The sequence below is a fragment of the Heterodontus francisci genome, chromosome 26 (assembly GCF_036365525.1).
Source record: "Heterodontus francisci isolate sHetFra1 chromosome 26, sHetFra1.hap1, whole genome shotgun sequence".
NCBI lineage: Eukaryota > Metazoa > Chordata > Chondrichthyes > Heterodontiformes > Heterodontidae > Heterodontus > Heterodontus francisci.
In genome coordinates, this window is record NC_090396.1 from 23,331,276 (window position 1) to 23,349,601 (window position 18,326).

Below are 18,326 nucleotides of genomic sequence, written 5' to 3' on the forward strand. Positions count from 1 at the left end.
GAACTGTTCAGGGCATACAATTTTCAATTGGTGGTGGGGTTCCCTAGAGGGATGTGTGTTGTAAATGGCACAAAGTAAAATTCAGGACTCTTAATGAGCCCAATGGCTTTCATGAACGGAAAGGTTTGCATTCAATTAAGTTCGGTTGGCATCTGATCACAGAAACATGATGATCCATGTCAATGGCTATTACCTAAGAAAGTGGGATGATGCCTTCATTGTGTGAAAGTGCATAGTACATTATTTGAAGGAGAAAGATCATTGGGTGGATGCCTGTTAGCAGAAGAGGATTATCCTTTGCATCCATGGTTCTGACTCCATGATGCAGCTTGGCCTATCATCTCCCTTGACAATTAAAGTGTGCTGTGTCCTTCCGGCACAATGAAAAGTAGGTTCAAAGGCACAATGGTTGTGTACAATGCTTCAAAAAGGGAGTGGCAGATCCCCAGCTTAGGTTTGTGCCACGTTTGCTAAGGCCCACAAGAAATGTGAGCAAAATAAAGAGTTACCTTCGCCTTTTTATAAGACTAAACAACTTACTCATTTGGAGTCAGGTACAAGAGACCTGGATGACAGCATCAACTTAGTTATTGACCTCGCTTTATGAAGCTGACATGTGTACTTTTATCGGAGGGTGACTTTCAGTTCCAAATAGTGCTACCCTCCTTTGGTGCATTTACTGCAGCAGGACATCCAATTCTTTAACTACAAATGTAGTAGTGTTACTCATATGTCTCCACTGTACCATTGTGGTTAATTAGCTTTTGTCACCATTACAACTTTCCCTTTAATGGCATGCTGCAAACAGATTTTATGCTCCCTAGCCAGAAGTTCTACATGTCAAGCTCTCTGGACAAGCCTTGCTTGTGCCAGTAGCCTATTCAAATTATAAAGAGGGACTTCAGTGCAAACATTTAGCGCAGCATGGCCTGAGTTGTTAGAACAACTAAGCTTGTGCCACAGGCCAACTCAACTGCAAAATTCAGAGCTTCCATGTTCAACAGCACATTTATCTCTACTGCATTCTACAGGTGACTGCATTTAATCACAACCTTTGAACGACTGGCTTTATTAAGATGACTTTTACTTCAGTGATGCATCATTTATATTTTTGATAATTAGAAAGCCCAGGTGTAGAAACCTGTGTGACACAGGCATATAGACAATTATACCATCAAATCCAATACAACTACAACCTATCCCTCACATTGACACATGGATGGACACACTTTACTACACTACCTCTGAATGAGTTTATAAATTTCAGGCTTTATAACCACGTGGAGGGATCTGCAAGAATTTGGAATATGTATGGAAAGTATAAATAAGATTTTCAGCAAGCATTTAGAAAGTGCATGCATTAGTCAATTGATTTCATAATTTGGTGAAGGATGGTGCAAAAAATGGGGGCTCAACGAACAATTTTTGTGCTAGGGTTTGTTAAACCTATATATGAAAACAAGCCATTTCAACAGCTGCCATCAAAAAGCGTTCTGACTAGAATCAATTCTTTGATCATCAATCTAGCCATTTTGTCATCTGTGTACTCCTCCTTGTGAAGGTATTTTTAATGTAATGTGCCCTAGTCAATTTAGCTTGGGTGCCAGCACTTGCCTTGAAACCAGAAGGTTGTGGGCCCAAGTCCCACTCCCAGGACTTGAACACAACCTAGGCTGACACTTCCCCACCCCTTTAAACCACCCACACCTGTCATGGGCATCTGCCTATATTGGGGCAAATGGCACAAACCTTTTCCACTAAAGTGTTATAAACCTTTGTAATTGACATTTAACCTCCTACAGTCTACGTACCATTTGAGTCCTTTGGCGGATTAAAGCCTTGCTGTCCTCAGATGCTTTGCCTCAGATGAGAGCTGTCACAAGACCATTCATGAAAGAGATGCTACAGCATGCACTGCTTAACGATGTGCAGACACTGATTTTCTTTTGTAGCCTCCCTGCTTCTCAAAATATACACTACACTCAGTGCATCCCTTCAACTACCAGAGATTGGTTATTGCAATAACCAGTAGCAACGATGCAGTTTCACCATCCACTTACAGCAAGTAAATCACATTAACATCAATGTGCCCGCTCTAAGCATTGGGGTCTGTATTTGGTAGAAAACATTCTTTGGCTATGCTTGGAGAAAACTGCACACAGCAATAATAGAACAGACATGGCCAGAATGTATCCCTGAAGTAGGATTTTGATTATTTTAGTAGGTGGACATGACAGCTACCCTCCCAATTTTAATCAGTAAAGATATCAGCCATACATACTATTCTCACCCATTCCTCACATACCAGAGATGGTGGCAGCTGTCTCTTCAGCTAACAGCCGCTCTTTGTCTTCCTGCAGGTTCTCCAGCTCTCGTTGATGCTGTCTGTGTAGTTCTTCTATTACCTTCTGATGTGATTCTTCCATAGCAGAAAACCCACGCTCACATGTTGCCTAAAACATCAAGGGAGAAAAATCATGAGCAATTTCTTTTGAAAATTCTTAAATGTTGCTGGTAGTTGCGATTTATTATGTTGATTTTTCCCTGGCAAAAATTCATAGGATTTTCTTCAAAGTTTCTTAAATCAACTTCATACTGTGTGGAAAATAGCTTTGTATTTACTTTTACTTATTCATTCTGGCCGATTATTGTGACTAGAAGTAATAAATGAGAGGATTTCCTTTCATAAGAAAGAGCACACAATAGCAAAGAGGACTAGGTAATACCAGGGGACGAACTGCTCTAGTAGTTACAAGCAACATCACAAATACATTCAAAAAGAATAAATGCTTTTATGAAGTTGCTATACATTGCACCATTTTCCCCACTGTGTTCAAAATCTACCCTTTCATTGCTGGGACCTGGGTTCAAATCCAGTTGAGGAGATGGATCATACAACTGCTTTCACTGACAGACACCAATGACATAAGGTTAATAATTTTAATCCAGTTCCAATGGAAATGAGCTCACTAAACAAAACTGTCACTGACTGGTCCTATGAAAGAGAACAAAAGGCTGTGTACTGAGCACCTTATCACTGGTTTACTAGATGTATATTGGAAAGAGTTCTACTTCAATAAATATCATTGGAGACAACTCATTCCAGGTCTATTGTTTGAATACAACAGCAATGATATAGTAGTATTTATTGTGCAAATGCAGTACATTTACAGGCTAACTGCACAACATGTGAGGGTCAGTTTGTGTCAGAACTGCATGTTCCTTCAGTGCCACGTTGCTAGTCTAACATTGTTTTTTTGCCTCTATTTTAAAGCTTTATTTCACCACTGCTTGGTTTTTATTTTCTTCCCTTTTGCTCCTCCCTTGTCTAAAAGAGCAGACCATAATTATAATTATGGTGAGATTTCACAAGGGCCGGCTACTCTCTGGCACCTTGGTATTCCTAATGTGAGTGCAGATAGAATCTTAGAATGGTAATAGCATTGAAGGAGGCTATTTAGTCTGTTGTGGCCATACCAGCTCTCTAAGAGCTACTCAGCTAGTCCCACTCCCCTGCTTTTTTCCCCCGTAGACCTGCAAATTGTTTCTGAATGAATGCCTGCAGTCTATTCAACTTTGGAGGGCATTACAGAAAATCTTGACCTTGTCCTCACCAAAGGTCTATACATAGATATTTAAGCAGGGGTCACTTGATAGCTATTTGGAACAGGAACCCTAAGCTTATTATCTCTTTCCAAGACCAGTGATGTAGGTACCAACTAGAGTAGTCCAATTACTGCTCCTGGTTTAGACCAACAGCAGCAGAGGCTATGTTTTTGTGCTACATCAAATGGTGCCTTTACTTACCAGATCATAAAGAAACTTCTCTCCCCTCCATTTTTAAAAAATAAACTTCCCTGCGTCATACAAAGATGAAGTTACCCCTTACATCTGACGTTGTGGCTACGAGCAAGTGTACAAAAGAAGCCAGAGTGTTATTTTTCCCACTCTTTCTGCACATTTCAGATTAAAGTAAGTCACAATCTTGTGTGTCAAATTCAGTAAAAATGTGTGCCTGCACCCAAGGTACAAGTAAAATTTAGGATTCAACAACCCTCGCCCCTTACTCTACAAACCACAAAATTCAGAATATCTACAGATACTTAAACCTTCTAGATTAAAAGTGACTAGGGGTTCTTATGAATGAAAGGATAGGCAGATATTGGCTTCCAATAATATCATCTCAAGAGCTCAGTAATGATAACCCATGAGGTGATGGGCTGGATTTTGCACGAGCTTTCCTTCAAGCAACAAAGTTGATCAGGCAGTGAGTGGTGTAAAGGGGGTCAAATGTGTGCCTTTCCTATGTTGGAATGCTGCATGCAGGTCCTCAGAATATCTAATTAAAAAGATTAAGGTAACTACAATTAATTTTTTTCCAATTAACTTATGCTCCATTGGACAGTTTTCTACATAATGATTGTAGTATTTTTGCTCTGCAGTGGGGAAGTTATTCCTATTTCAACATCAGCAGTTGCAAAGATTGCATTTACTGAAACTGACAATTGAGCTACAATAAAATAACTAAAGATGACAGGAAACTACTGTGAATTATTGAACATGTTACTCTCTGAAGTGAAAATCACCCTTTTAAGTTTCCTTTTTCCCTCTAGGTGACTACTCTACATATATATCTGGCAGAATGCGGGCAGCAACAGTTTCCTGTAAAAAGTCAATAGGACATACGGGATTGCTGTAAATTCATTCTGTAGCAATGCCAACCTGATTGTTAATTTATAGGCTTTGGTCTATTGTTTTAATGCACTCAATTCTCTGGGATGGAAGGAAATAATTTTTTCTCCCTTTTTTCCAGGGAACATTAGAACATATTTTTGCTCCTTGCATGTTGAATTGAATAGACTGTGCAACTGAAATTCAACTTGTGGCTGCACATACATCCTCCTTTGCTACAGTGTAGGACACTTGGTGCAACACTGGATCATTCCCTTCCTTCACAAAATTTAGGTTTTATTCTCCTTTTTAACTGTCACATAACATACTACTCTACAGAGCCATGGACAAACTGCTGTGGAATTTCCGATTCCAAATTTCAACGTCGGCAGCATTGTTGTGTGTTAACAGGCACATTACCTCTTCCTGTGAGACATGTCACTGCTGTGAGGCAGTGCAGCCAAGAACTACAAATATTCATCAGAAGGCATTGTGTCAACAGAACTTCTATTAAAAAAGGGTGCAGATTCTTTGGCCATTCATCACAATAGAGCCTGTGACTTTGGAACTACTTAGGTGTTGACTGTTGTGTGGAAATTTGCTGCATACCCAGCCAACAGAGGGTATTCCGAATCAGTTCTTCAGCTGGCCCAAAGCTACAAACTTACTGCAATCAGTGCAGTCACTGCAAGATGCTTCCATGTCAGTGAGATGATGCACTATCCTACCACAGTGAAAAGTTTGACATTTTTAGATAAGAAAGTCAACCAATACCCCAATATACAGTGGGGGAGTACTTTAATCAAAACTTCCCCTCCCCTTTAAGCAAAAGATGTGGTTTGGATAACATCTTGAACTAATCTCAATTTTCATACCAAGATTGTAGCATGTGCCAGAAACGTAACAGAATGCAATAGCAGCAAACCCAATGTCAGGTGCAGCATGGATCCATGCAGTGGTCTTCCTGGAACTACCAACAGTGAGTGAACCCAAAGTTGAACTTGGAATGTGTGATGTAAAACTAGGCAGAGAATCCGATGGGCAAAAAATGATCAAAAATACAAAATATGAAATATAAACAGAAAATGCTGGAAATGCTGATCAATATCTAAAGAGAAGGACAAATTACCCAAAACTCTTAACCATTCATCAGGACTCAGCTCTGTCATAAGTTCTGATAAAGGATCACACCAGAAACATTGATCAATATTTCTTGAACTATTGTGCAATTCCAGCATTTTCTGTTTCTCAGATTTCCAATGCTTGTGTTGTTCTGTTTTTATGTAGGCAGATGTTATTTATAAATAGTCGCTTGGTCATATGGAACTCAAGTATTGCTGAAAAAGAGAGACCTGCTGTCGAAGCTCTCCATCTTGCACTCATCAGGACAGACGCAAGACTGCCAAATTTCAAAGGGAGCAACAATTTATACTGCATGAGAAAAGGGTGCTGATTGGTTGGCAAGTCAACTCTATTTGGTCGAGGGGTTGCCATGGAGAATGCACCGGGGAACTACTGCCTCCCATGCTTTTGTTTAATTAGGAAAAAGGTGCAATGCCTAAATATGTTCCTTTTGTCTGCAGAGGACAGGTCTAGCTGTCCCTGTATATGAATATATGTAGCTTCTAGCAAACGTAAGTAGGCCACATTGCAAGCCCGACTGATGATCTTAAATTGGTTGCTTGTGTAATTCTTAGCATACTCGGGATTGTTCAGTAAGTGCTGTCCAATTGCAGAATCACATCTAATGTTAGACATTGTGTTGCGTTTTCAAAGGGGTCACTTATGTTTGCTAGAAGCTACATATATTCATACGCAGGGACTAATCCTCTGCGGGCAAAAGGAACATGTCCAGTTGTTGCGCTTTTTTTGCTGAATTAAACAAAAGTATGGGGGACAATAGTTCCCTGGTGCATTCTTCACAGCAATGCCTCAACCACAATCAACTTGCCAATCAATTAGCACCCTTTTTTCATGCAGTATAAATTGCTGCTCCCTTTGAAATTTGGCATGCTTGCGTCTGTCCCGATGAGTGCAAGACGAAAAGCTTTGACAGCACGTTATTTATACTTACTTTAAATACCTTTTATAAGGGTTCACATGTTTTACTTTGGCTTGCTTTGAGCACCTTGAACACTAAATGGCAATCTCCAAATGGATCCCTTTGTACATTTGTACTTTTTAACCATCACAGAACACAATAATAGTTTTTGCATTCTCTGAAATTTATTCACCAGCCCGTGCTCCCCTGGGTGTTGACTTTTCTGTGGCACACAGGTCCACAAGCACTAGTCACCCTGCCACTATTTCAGTCAAGCAGCCAGTCTTCAACACAGCATGCGATTCAATCATCCAAATACTGCTAGTAGGTGTCAAGTAATGGCAATCAGAAGTGAGAACCATGGAAATTCTGCCTTCCACCCCGCAATCAAGCTAACTAACTGCAGCACCCGTAACAATATAATGCTGGACATCACCTTACTTAGCACACGCCAGGAGTTGAACTGGGAACCTTTTTGGTCAATGTGACATTTAATGCTACCATGGAGAGAAAATGCTCATTTATCTGCCCTGGTTGGATTTGAACTCAAGCCTCCAGACAAAAAAGGGCAAAATTATCTTAGCCACCCAAGCAACTTTGGCCCTTGGGACAACTTTAAAGACTTTTGAACAGAGTGAAATGAGACCAGTCTCTAAATGGAAAATATGATAAAAAGATTTTTTACAGCATTTCTTGATAAGCAAATAAGTTGCTAGTTTATTAGTGCCTCAAAGGTGCGATAGAGATATGTAGCCAGCTGAAAGAGAAAGAAAGAAAAAGGGAGATTCATATATTAGTAGCATAGCATCAAGACAAACAGCAACGGGTAACATGGCCACCAATTTACATTACTAAGCACTGCTAGACTGTTTTGAAGAAATGCCTTTAATCAAATGCAATTGAACCCACTGTTCTGACAGCAATCATAAACATAAAATATTTAACAAAATGTAACAAAATATGATATAATTCAAAATGAATTTAAGTAAAAAAAATATGGGTACCAAAAGAAGAAAAATTTATCCTTTTAAAATAAGGATGCTTTTTTTTTTAAAATAAAAGATTTTGTTTGGAAACTTTCCTTTAATTTGGGGTTTTTACGGGTTTACATTTTTAAGGCATCATTTAGATTGGCCTGATCAAAGGAGTTTGTGTAATGAATAAATTAATACCCAACGGTAGTTAGGAACACTATACTGGAAACTATAATTGTTCATTGTGTCAACAAAAGGTACACTAATCTTTTGATCTCAGGAGATACACAGGTTTTAAAAAAAAATTGCCAAAATGAATTTATTTGGACTTTATCCTGCCTTCCTTCAACTACTATAGTTTACATTTACTTCTCTGGTAACGCAACAAAACAGAAATCCAGATGCATAACAGATAAATGGGTTCTGCTGTATTTGAAAGGATTACTTAACAGCACACAGCAAACTCAAAAGATAGGCACAACAGAAAGGAACTGGGCAAATTTCACGTACAATTCAACCACACTGGGGCAGTAAGCCAGCTGGGTTCAAGGTCTGGGATAGCTTCTATAATAGTTTTTTATGAAAACGTATTGCAACTAGTTTCTTACTGTTCAGCAAATATTACATCTGGAGTATCTGTTTCTTTCCACCATTCCCCCAGAATTTGCAAAGTTTACTCTGCACAATTTTGCCCAGTCCAACAGTACATCATGCAATTCTATCCTCCATGCAGGTTGAGACACAAAACTGAACACAGACATAAGCTAATTGCTGGCAGCAAGGTGTAATGCTACAAGCCAACATGCAGTTACTAGTCAGTATTATTAAACACATGGACACCTTGAGATTCTCCAAGTCCTTTTCATATTTCTCCCGCAGAGCAGTTGGACCGACTTCAATCTTATTTTTCATGGCATCTATTTGGGACTCCAGCTCTTGTATGCGATTTCTCAGCAAGACCATGGAATGTGGCTCACTTGCTGTTTTTCTGTATGGGTCAGTGGATCTCTGCAGATCACTTACAATGTCCAATTCTTTAGGATCTCTACATTCTTTTAAAGCTTCTATTTCTCGTGTGAGCTCTTCTTTTACCCTTGCACACCTTTGCTCTAGCTCTCTCTTCTCCATTTTAAATTCTTCCCCTCTTCTCCTCACTTCCTCAACATGCTTTTCCTTCAAGTTTTCCATGCAGACAGTCAATGAATCGATTTCCTTCACATTTTCTTCTGCTTTCAGCCTCAATGTCTCGCCTGCCTTTGCTATCTCCCTTTTTAATTTCTCCACCTCTGCTTCATATGCTTCTCGCACTTCCCGCAGCTCTTTCTTATGCCTTGCTGCCATGTCCTGTAATTCAATAGCCTTGTCCAATGAGTCAATTGGTTCTCCCTCAATTTGGATATGAGTTGTTCTAGCACCAAAGCCTGCTCCTGAAAAATCCAATTTTTTAAACTCTGCAATTTCCCCTTTTAATTTCTTTAACTCCATATCCTGTTCTTGCTTTTGTTTTTTCAGCTCAGCTGCATACTTGCTCTGCAATGAAGTAATGGAGTTTGAGTGCTCCATCTCCAGAGCCTCCAGTCTCAGCTGTATATCCCCACATTGTACGAGGTCATGCTTCAACTGAATCTTGGAGATTACATATGATAATTCAGCTTGCACCACTGCATCCTGAAGCAGGAAAGGCCAGATGTCTTTAGCATTACTATGTCTGCTTAATGCAGGTATGCAATCCATGCTGTGAACAAGCCTTCTGGCCAAGAGGCTCAGATCATCATCGGCACATGACTGAATGGAGTGTGACATTTTTTTCAACAAGCAAGCATTTCTTCTAATTTGTTGTGCTAACTCTGTCCTTACACAAAGTTCAAAGTCTTGGTCAGTAGAAACAGATGCTAATGGTAGTTTCAGGGACTGAGAACAAAAGAGGAGCGATTCACCCTCTTCATCATTATTCAGTTCACTACGAATTTCCTCGATCAGGCCATCAAACCTACAAGTGCCATAAGCAGCTATCACATTCCTGAGCATTTGTTCATGGTTCTGACTCCTGTGCTGTATTTTGACATATTTTGATTTCAATTGCTGCAGTTTTTCTTCTGAAACCTCCAAAATATTATGGGCCCAGAACATCATTTCGCCTTTTATTAAAGTACTGTTTGCCATCATATTCAGATAACTATTTATGGGCTCATTCAGTTGCTCTTCGACATCCAAAGTCTTGCTTTCATGAATTTTAGGTAAATTCGCCCAAAATTCTCCTTCTATTAATAATTTGTTAAGAACAGAATGTCCTATTTGAGCACTGATTTCTTCCACTGAAAACAAAGGCATGGTAATGCTTTCACCGTGTTTTCTAATTTCATCTAAAGTACTTTGTACACTAGAATCAGAATTCTGCAAAGCATCAGCAATATTGTTAAGCGCTGCTGCTTCAAGTGCCAGTTTGTCAACTAAATGTTTTAGCTTTTCCTCCTCTGTTAAGGAGTCTTTCATTAAATATTCTTCACCAAACAATGCTCCATTTTTTCTGGCTAGATCTTCTTCCATATGTTGCAAGTATTGTACTGAACTTCCTAATGCATGTACTAATTCAGACAATTGTCTATGCTGTTCCACGTTCCATCCTTGAGCAAGTTGGCCAGTTTTCTGCTGTATGCCTTCTAAAATATGATGTAACTGAAGTAGTTTGGTTTGCAGTACTTGGAATTCAGAGTTAGTAGACTGCAAGAGAATCTTCAGCTTGACATTTGAACTGGCAAGCTGCTCTGAGAGAGAACAGGTTAATGGCTGGTTTTCTTTTCCCTGCTCTTTTAAATGAATTCCAGGCTCCAGTAGTCCTCTGTGATTTTTGGCATCACATTGCAGACTTGTAGATGTACCTAAAGGACAAACATTTTCCCCTTTAATATTTTGCTCTGCTATCAATAGTTTAGTTTCAAGTGCGCAAATAATTGCCAGGCATTTTTTCAGATCTGCTATGCAACTATCTGCCACTGTCGTGCCACATGAACTTTCAGTATTCAGAGATGACGACAGTCCTGGAAACCAACTTTCTGTGCGTGTTTGTGAGCTAGTTAGTGCTGTTAATTGGCTGTCCAAATGCTGAAGCTTTGCCATTAATTCTTTAGAAAGCTGTGCACCAGAACTCACTGAGCTTAGGTAGTCTTCTGGTTCAGACCAACTGTTTGTGGAATGAAGAATATTTTCAACTGAACAACTTAGGAGGCTCCTTCTTGCTACATGTTCATTACTTTTTCCTGAAGTTTCCAGATCTGATTGGAGTTTGTTGTTTTGGGAAAGAAGTTCTTTATAATTGTTTTTAGTTGTCTGCAGCTTTATCTCTTGTTCGGCTAACCTGGCTTCTGCATCTTCTAATTTGATCTGAAGTTCTTTTTTCTCGATAAGCATATCAATGTCTGTTGGTACATGCCAACCAAGGCCTTTAAGTGTCGCCTCCTTAAGCTGAAGTTTCTTCTCGGTTTCCTCTAAGCTGGTGCCCAAAGCTTCCAGCTTGATTAAAGCCTCATTGAAGTCCTTATTTTTCTTTTCAAATTCTCTCTCGTAGGATTCCTTTACTGACACAATTTTACAATTTGTTTCTTCTACTTCACTTTTTAGTGCATTCACCTCTTGAATAGCCTTTTCAAAATCTTCATTTAGATCTTGATATCCTTCTCGTTCCTTCACTAATTCCAACTTCAGCCCTTCAACTTCTCTATCAGCTTCTGTCAATTGATTAACTATTTCCTGATAACATTGATTCAATTGTTCATTCTCAGCTGACAAGATGTCTATATCATGGGTCAGTCTTTTCACTGTCCCCTCACTCATCTCCACATGTTCTTCCATTTGCCTCACCATTTCACTGCTTTTGAAAGAGATGGCCAGTTTTTCTTTTTGAGCTCTCTCTAACTGAGCTTCAAGAGTCTGCAGGCGATCTTCATATTCTCTAACCTTCTCTTCAGCTTCTTGTACACTATGTGACAGGATCTCCTTTTCCTTTTCATATTTTTCTTTCAGGCTCTCATATTGTTTCTGAAAACGTTCTTCACTCAGAATAACCCCTTGTTCACTGTTCTGCAACCGACTGCTTGCTTCTTCCAGATGCTCTTGCAGCCGCTTCACTTCTCGCTGATAGTCGTCCTGAAGAGCCACTTGCCTTTCTAGATTCCTAAAAGCCTGTGTCTTTTCAAGAAGTAGTCCCTCTACTTCTCTAAGCTTCTCTTCACTCTCTCGCAACTTGTTGCTAAACATACTTAGCTTTCTCTCGTATTCATCCGCTTGCTCTTTGTTCTTTTGACGCTCAAGGCGCAAGTCATTTTGGGTTTTGGATAATGACTGTTCATTAATGGCTATCTCCGATAAAGAAATGTCCAGTCTGGCCTGGAGGTTTTGCATTTTTGTCTCTTGTTGTCTCAGGAGCTCCTTGGCATCCTGATAGCTCTTTTTTAGGCTCTGAGCTTGTGCAATGACCCCCTCCTGTTTCTGCTGTTGAACTTCCAGCTCAGCTTGTAGGTCCTGGTTCAGCTTCTGTAGCTGCTGCCAGGCATTTGAACTTGCCAAAGGTGGCTCCAGCTTAGAAAAGGGGACCAGACAGTGGTTAACACAGATGTAAAATATTTTTGAATAAACTGTTTAATTTTTGCTTCTCAGTCCCAATAATGGAGATTTAAAACAATTATTGGTTTGTAAATATATTTTTCTTCATGTAGATTTGAAAACTTCAGCATTACTCAAGGAACAAAAATTAAATTTTCAGCAAAGGAGGTAAACAGCCATATTATCTATTAGTTGCAAAAATTAAGCAAAAAAAATGCAAAGAGCATTATGCACTAATGAAGTCAGAATATGGTTAGTATCTTAGAAAGCATGCGTTATGAAAAGTTAGCATTATTGGTCAGGAGGCAAGTACTATAAATGCATGGTTAGGATACAATAATCAACATACAGGCAGGGAATTTTTCTACCCATTCTTGAAATCTAGTGCTTTTAACCTGTGAATACTTGATAAACAAGAACTCTTAAAGCTACCAAGAATCTTTTCATTATAATAGCCCTGAGTTTGTAGCTTAGACCTGTTCAAACTTCCTAAACAATTGTTCTGCATGTCCACCCCACTTATACTTTTCTGATGTGGTACTGTGTGATCATACATCAGTAACAGCAGCAGTGCTATTTCTGGATGCAGATACCACTTAACCATTTTTATAGAAATCAGGTTGGCTGGCTACAACATAGAGGCACCTGTGACCAATATCCAAAGAGACAAAATTCTTAAGCAAGAAGACAAGTGTGGATATTTGCAAACCTATTTTGTTCAAGCTAGGCGTGCCTAAGTACAAGAATTTAAAATATAGTGCAAAGGAAAGTTTTTAAAAAAAGTGACATTCCCAATTGTAATCTACTCATTTTGCCAGTCAACAAGAAAGCTGATACATTTATTCTGATGTTCAACATTAATTTTTGGTTAACCTAGGTGCATCCACACACCTTGTGCATAATGCAGTGATAGCAGTTACCACTCCAATAAACACACGTTGGGAAAAGTGAGAATGGGTACAAATAAAATGACCCAAGACAATCAGAATTAAAACTTAATCTCCTGCCTAATGTCACCACATAGTGAACTGAACAGTATGTTAGCTCATTTATAATCCTGTCCCTCTTGCTTTCAGATGAATGTTTTACTTGGGAATTGCTGCTCCTTAGGCACAAAGGCCTGTTTCAGTACTCAGCTGTAGCCACCATTATAAATGTTTTGTTCAATATGTCTTGACAATCTAGCATTTTTAGGATTTTTGGAAAAAATCTTGATTTACAAACATTACTTACATTTTAGTGGGGGTTCCATGGTGTAATGATTAGCAATCTGGACTCTGAATCCAGCGATCCGAGGTCAAATCTCAGTGGAACCTTGTTATTAGACTGACATCAGTAGTAGGGAACATGCAGGTGCAGCAAGCAATTAGGAAGGCAAATAGTATGCTGGCCTATATTGCAAGAGGATTTGAGTACAGGAGTAAAGAAGTCTTGCTGCAATTGTATAGAGCCTTGGTGTGACCGCACCTGGATTAGTGTTTACAGTTTTGGTCTCCTTACCTAAGGAAGGATATACTTGCCATAGAGGGAGCGCAATTAAGGTTCACCAATTAAGATTCCTGGGATGGCGGGATTGTTCTATGAGGGGCGATTGAGGAGACTGGGCCTGTATTCTCTAGAGTTTAGAAGAATGAGAGATGATCTCAATGAAGCATACAAAATTCTTACAGGGCTCAACAGAGTTGATGCAGGAAGAATGTTTTCCCTGCCTGGGGGGTCAAGAACCAGGGGACACAGTCTCAGAATAAGAGGTAGGCCATTTAGGATTGAGATAAGGAGGAATCTTTCACTCAGAGGGTGGTGAATCTTTGAAATTCTCTACCCGAGGGCTGGGGAGGCTCAGTCATTGAATATGTTCAAGACAAAGATCGATAAATTACTCTATATTAAGATCAAGAAAGTTGTAATTTACACTTTTATTGTGTGCTCACCACCAGGCTCAAGGGCCAGGTAGATTATCCGGTAATTAAAACCCTGCCGTGACCATGCGTCTTAATGTTGCTAACGCACAAATTCTATCAATTCTAATTTCCTCAACTTGGCATCTTCAACTCTACCTATGTCCATTGATGGCTTTCATTCTTTGATATACTACTGACAAGGATATCAAGAGATATGGGGATAATGCAGGGAAATAGCACTGAGGTAGAAGATCAGCCATGATCTAGCTCAATGGCGGTGTAGGCTCGAGGGGCCAAATGGCCTACTCCTGCTCCTGTTTCCTAGGTTTCTATGTATATGTAGATTTTAATAACTTTCTATTCTCAAATGATTTATATAGTTTCAGCACATTCAGAAAATACATCACTTTATTCACTCTGGAGGTCAACAAGCACTTGTAAGGAAGACAGCTGCATTCTTAATAGATATGGTGTGTATTAGAAATGACTAAATTATTGTAGAATGAAGTTGGTAGTCCGGGGTCAATGACAAAAGCTTGTTGAGTGGAGAAGAATCTTGTCAGGAGTATATCAAAGAACCAAAGCCATCAATGGAGATAGGTATAGTTGAAGATGCTCAGATTGAGGAAGTTAGAAAACCTGCTTAGAGCAAGGGAGTTGATAGAACTTGTGCGTTAGCAATATTAAGCCGCATGGTCACGACAGGGTTTTAATTTCCGTATAATCTACCTGGCCCTTGAGCCTGGTATTGAGCACACAGTGGAAGTGTAAATTAAAACGTTCATTAAAGCAGAATGACCCATTGAGGAGGGAACCAAAAATGGTGGTGATCCAGGTAGCTGTTTTAGAATAAGCTTGAAGCATGAGGCAAAAAAAAATCAAATTGCCTTTGTCACATCAAACTACTGTTTCAGTTTGCTACTGGTATTACAGCAAGTTGCTTAGAGTTTGAAATTTTGTAAACAAGGAAAGATGAGAAGGTTTATATTTCCATTGCATATTAACAATCTTACGTCTGTATACACTTCCCATCTGCATCGTTTGACTCACTGTTAGCACAGTTTTGTCAAGCATTTTCCCAATGTAAATTCAGTGCTGGGCTATTTAACCACCCCTCCCCCTCATAGGATTGACCAGATATAGGTCATAACAATGTATACTAAAGAAATCCAGACGATCAATTTCATTGAAAATTTGAGCCTATAGAGAATACCACTCAGCTTTGAATCAGGTTGCTTTGTACACTGACTGTGGGATATAAACAGAGCTTTACTCTGCCCCAACCAGCTTACCTCCACTTCTAACCCGCCTTCCCACTCCTCAAATAAATATTGCCATTTCCAAACCACAACATGGCAACTTAAATATTTAAAAAAGTAACCTTATTTTATCTGTTACTTATTTAAAAAAACTATTCTATCTACACTTCAAATTTATTTGTCCAGTTTTCTACATTTAATCCATGAAATTCTCAGAAACTTTAGATTTGATATGGTGTATAAGAACTAGATTAAAATTAATGATTTGTTCACTGTTATCTTAAAACCATTAACAAGCATTTAAATATATAGTTGATATAAATTACTGATTTAATTTGTCATATTCAATTCAACTCTTTTCTCTTATGTCCTTCATTGCTTCTCAAATTTAAATATAAAATTAAGTTCCATCCTCACCAACCAACATGAAAATAATTTACTCAGTAATGCTATTTGACCCAAAAATTTTATTAGTTTTCTTCAACCTATTTAATTGAATCTTCAGATTTTATTTCATATGCTCACTCAAATATTAAAATTCTATATACACACACAATTAAATACTGCACCCACACCCAACAAGAAAGAAAAAAAATACCGACTGCTGCTGGAATATGTATGTGTGGGGGTATTTGAAGTCATGGCTATGATGCCCTAACATTGGAATAGGAGACTGTTTGACATTCGGGGCTGGATTTTACTTTCCCACCGCTGCTCCAAAAAAATGGCGGCCCGCATGCACAGGCAGTGCATCACCATGCTGCCGCGATGTCAATGGTGTCACCTGTTTCTGTGCAGGTGCTGGCGCCATTTTTAAAGGACTGCCAGGTATGCGTTGACAGATGAAAGTTAACCACATTCCCCCCACAACTGCAGCAAAAATAAAGTTTGACCCCCCCCCCCACAATTCAACCAGAAAAGCCCTGATTACCTCTTTTCCATCCCAAATGCACCAAGTGCAGAGTTGACCCCTTTCACCCCCGCAACTGACCTAAGTGCAGAGTTCAACCCTCCCCACCCGCTACACTGAATGCAGTGTTGACTCCTTCCCCTCCCCCCACTTCACTAGAAATGCAGAGCTCCCCCCACCTTCCCCACCTCGTGGTACCAGCTTTCCCTGGACATGAAAGAGGTGTGGAAGTGCCGCACGTCACTTGGAAAATTCGGAAATGCTAGTAAGATCGCTACAGCTTTCATTTAAAATATACTGAAATAACTGATTTTAATATTGAAATCCGGGTCCCGCTGCACTGTGGCGGATGTGTCGCCGAGTTTCCCTGCCGCTGGGAAGATTGGGCGTGGCGTCAGGCTCCGTGGCGGGGCACTGCCGCTCCGATTCTCCCCCGCCCCCCCCAATGGAGCCCACGAACAGGAGAGCAACAAAATCCAGCCCTAGGCATGCGGTATTGGCGGGCAGCTGGTGGCTGTGGAACTGAAACTGATCAGTATGAATCTCAGGAAACATGGTTTTTGTACGGGATGTGGAACAGTCATACAGAAACCACTGGCTGCACTTTTGAGGTTGGGGTTAGGGTTGAGGTTCATTATTAGGGCAGAATGAGGGAGTTGAATTGGACTTTGGGCATAAGACTGGATAAATGTTCCTTTAACCAACATTGAAGAGAACTTAACTTCACCTCATGGAGAATAAATTCAATGTAAAAGAAAACAATTGTACCAGAAAGTAAGAATTAAGTGAAAAGCCGAAGACAGTACAGATTGGGCAATATAAATCCAAAAGGTTTATGAATCACAATTGCCCATATTCTCACTTGTCATAATGGACTAAACTACATGAAATTGGAGGGATAGATCAAATGTAAGCAGCCATCTACTTAAATACTAGAAATAAAGTTTAAATTTAATAATCTGCAAGGTATAACTGAATAGCAAAACTCAGCTTCACATACGCAATCTTGAGAAGGTAGACAAACATGCACTTTGGTCTTGCTTTTTATTAGTTTAGCAAAACAATACACAAAATACAGTGGGCTGAATTTTACGAGTGCGCCGCAATTCGTGGCGGTGCAATCTGATGGCAGTGTGCATCCGGCGCAGATGCGCTATCCCATTTAAATAGAGGGGACGAAGCAGCCATCCCCCGATGACAGAGGCCGCTGCATCCCCAGCAACGACGTCTGGCGCCACTGTGCAGGTGCCATTTTTAAAGGGCTTCAAGTCTTTAGCAGAGATTTTAGTTTTTAAAGGGACCAGGACGTTAACTTTTGATGAAAACATTACATTTACCATAAAAATGCCACTTCCACCACCCCCAATGATCACACAATAAATTTATAAACTGTCTCCCCCCCGAAAAACCATTCTTGACAGTCCCGACCTTTAAACTACAAACTTTGCCCTCTTTGCCCTTCAACCCCTTCCCATCATTTAAACATAAAAAAAAACCTGATTTCCCCGTTCCTCCACCCCTCCCGCCCTGAAAATTGTATTCCTCCCCACCAGGTTCTCACCTCGGAATTTCATATGGAATTGCGAAGGCGCTGAAGCACAAATGGCGGCTATAAAATCGGCGTGGGACAGCCACTGCCTGCAGTTAAGTTTATTTGCATCTAATTAATGTTAATCTGCATATTTAGATGAAAGTGGCGGTGCCGCACCGAGGTCCCCCCGCCACCGGTATTATGTGGCAGGCCCTTCTTGACGTTGCAGGTCAAGGCAGGCCTCTCCCCACAGAATTTTACCTACCCCCCACCCCCCCCGCAACACGCCCCATGGCGTCAAGGGGCTAGTAAAATTCAACCCAGGTGATTGGGCAAGGTGGCGGCAGATGGAGTATAATATGGGCAAGTGTGCAATTATCTATTTTGGTAGGAAGAATGGAAAAGCACATATTTTTAAAAAGGTAAGAAACTCGTAAATG

At 39.9% G+C, this 18,326-nt stretch overlaps 1 protein-coding gene across 6 annotated transcripts in view; it reads right to left on the minus strand.

Moving 5' to 3' along the window:
- mprip (myosin phosphatase Rho interacting protein) overlaps positions 1–18,326 on the minus strand; it is a 533,204-nt gene that overhangs the window by 27,060 nt on the left and 487,818 nt on the right. For 4 of the 6 annotated variants that reach the window (XM_068057930.1, XM_068057929.1, XM_068057932.1 and 1 more), the window contains 2 exons: positions 8,527–12,261; positions 2,306–2,453 (listed from right to left, as the gene is read on the minus strand). In XM_068057930.1, the coding sequence (XP_067914031.1) occupies positions 2,306–2,453; positions 8,527–12,261 (3,883 nt within the window). The remainder of the gene's footprint in view (positions 1–2,305; positions 2,454–8,526; positions 12,262–18,326) is intronic. The other 2 variants (XM_068057934.1, XM_068057933.1) reach the window with 1 other exon arrangement.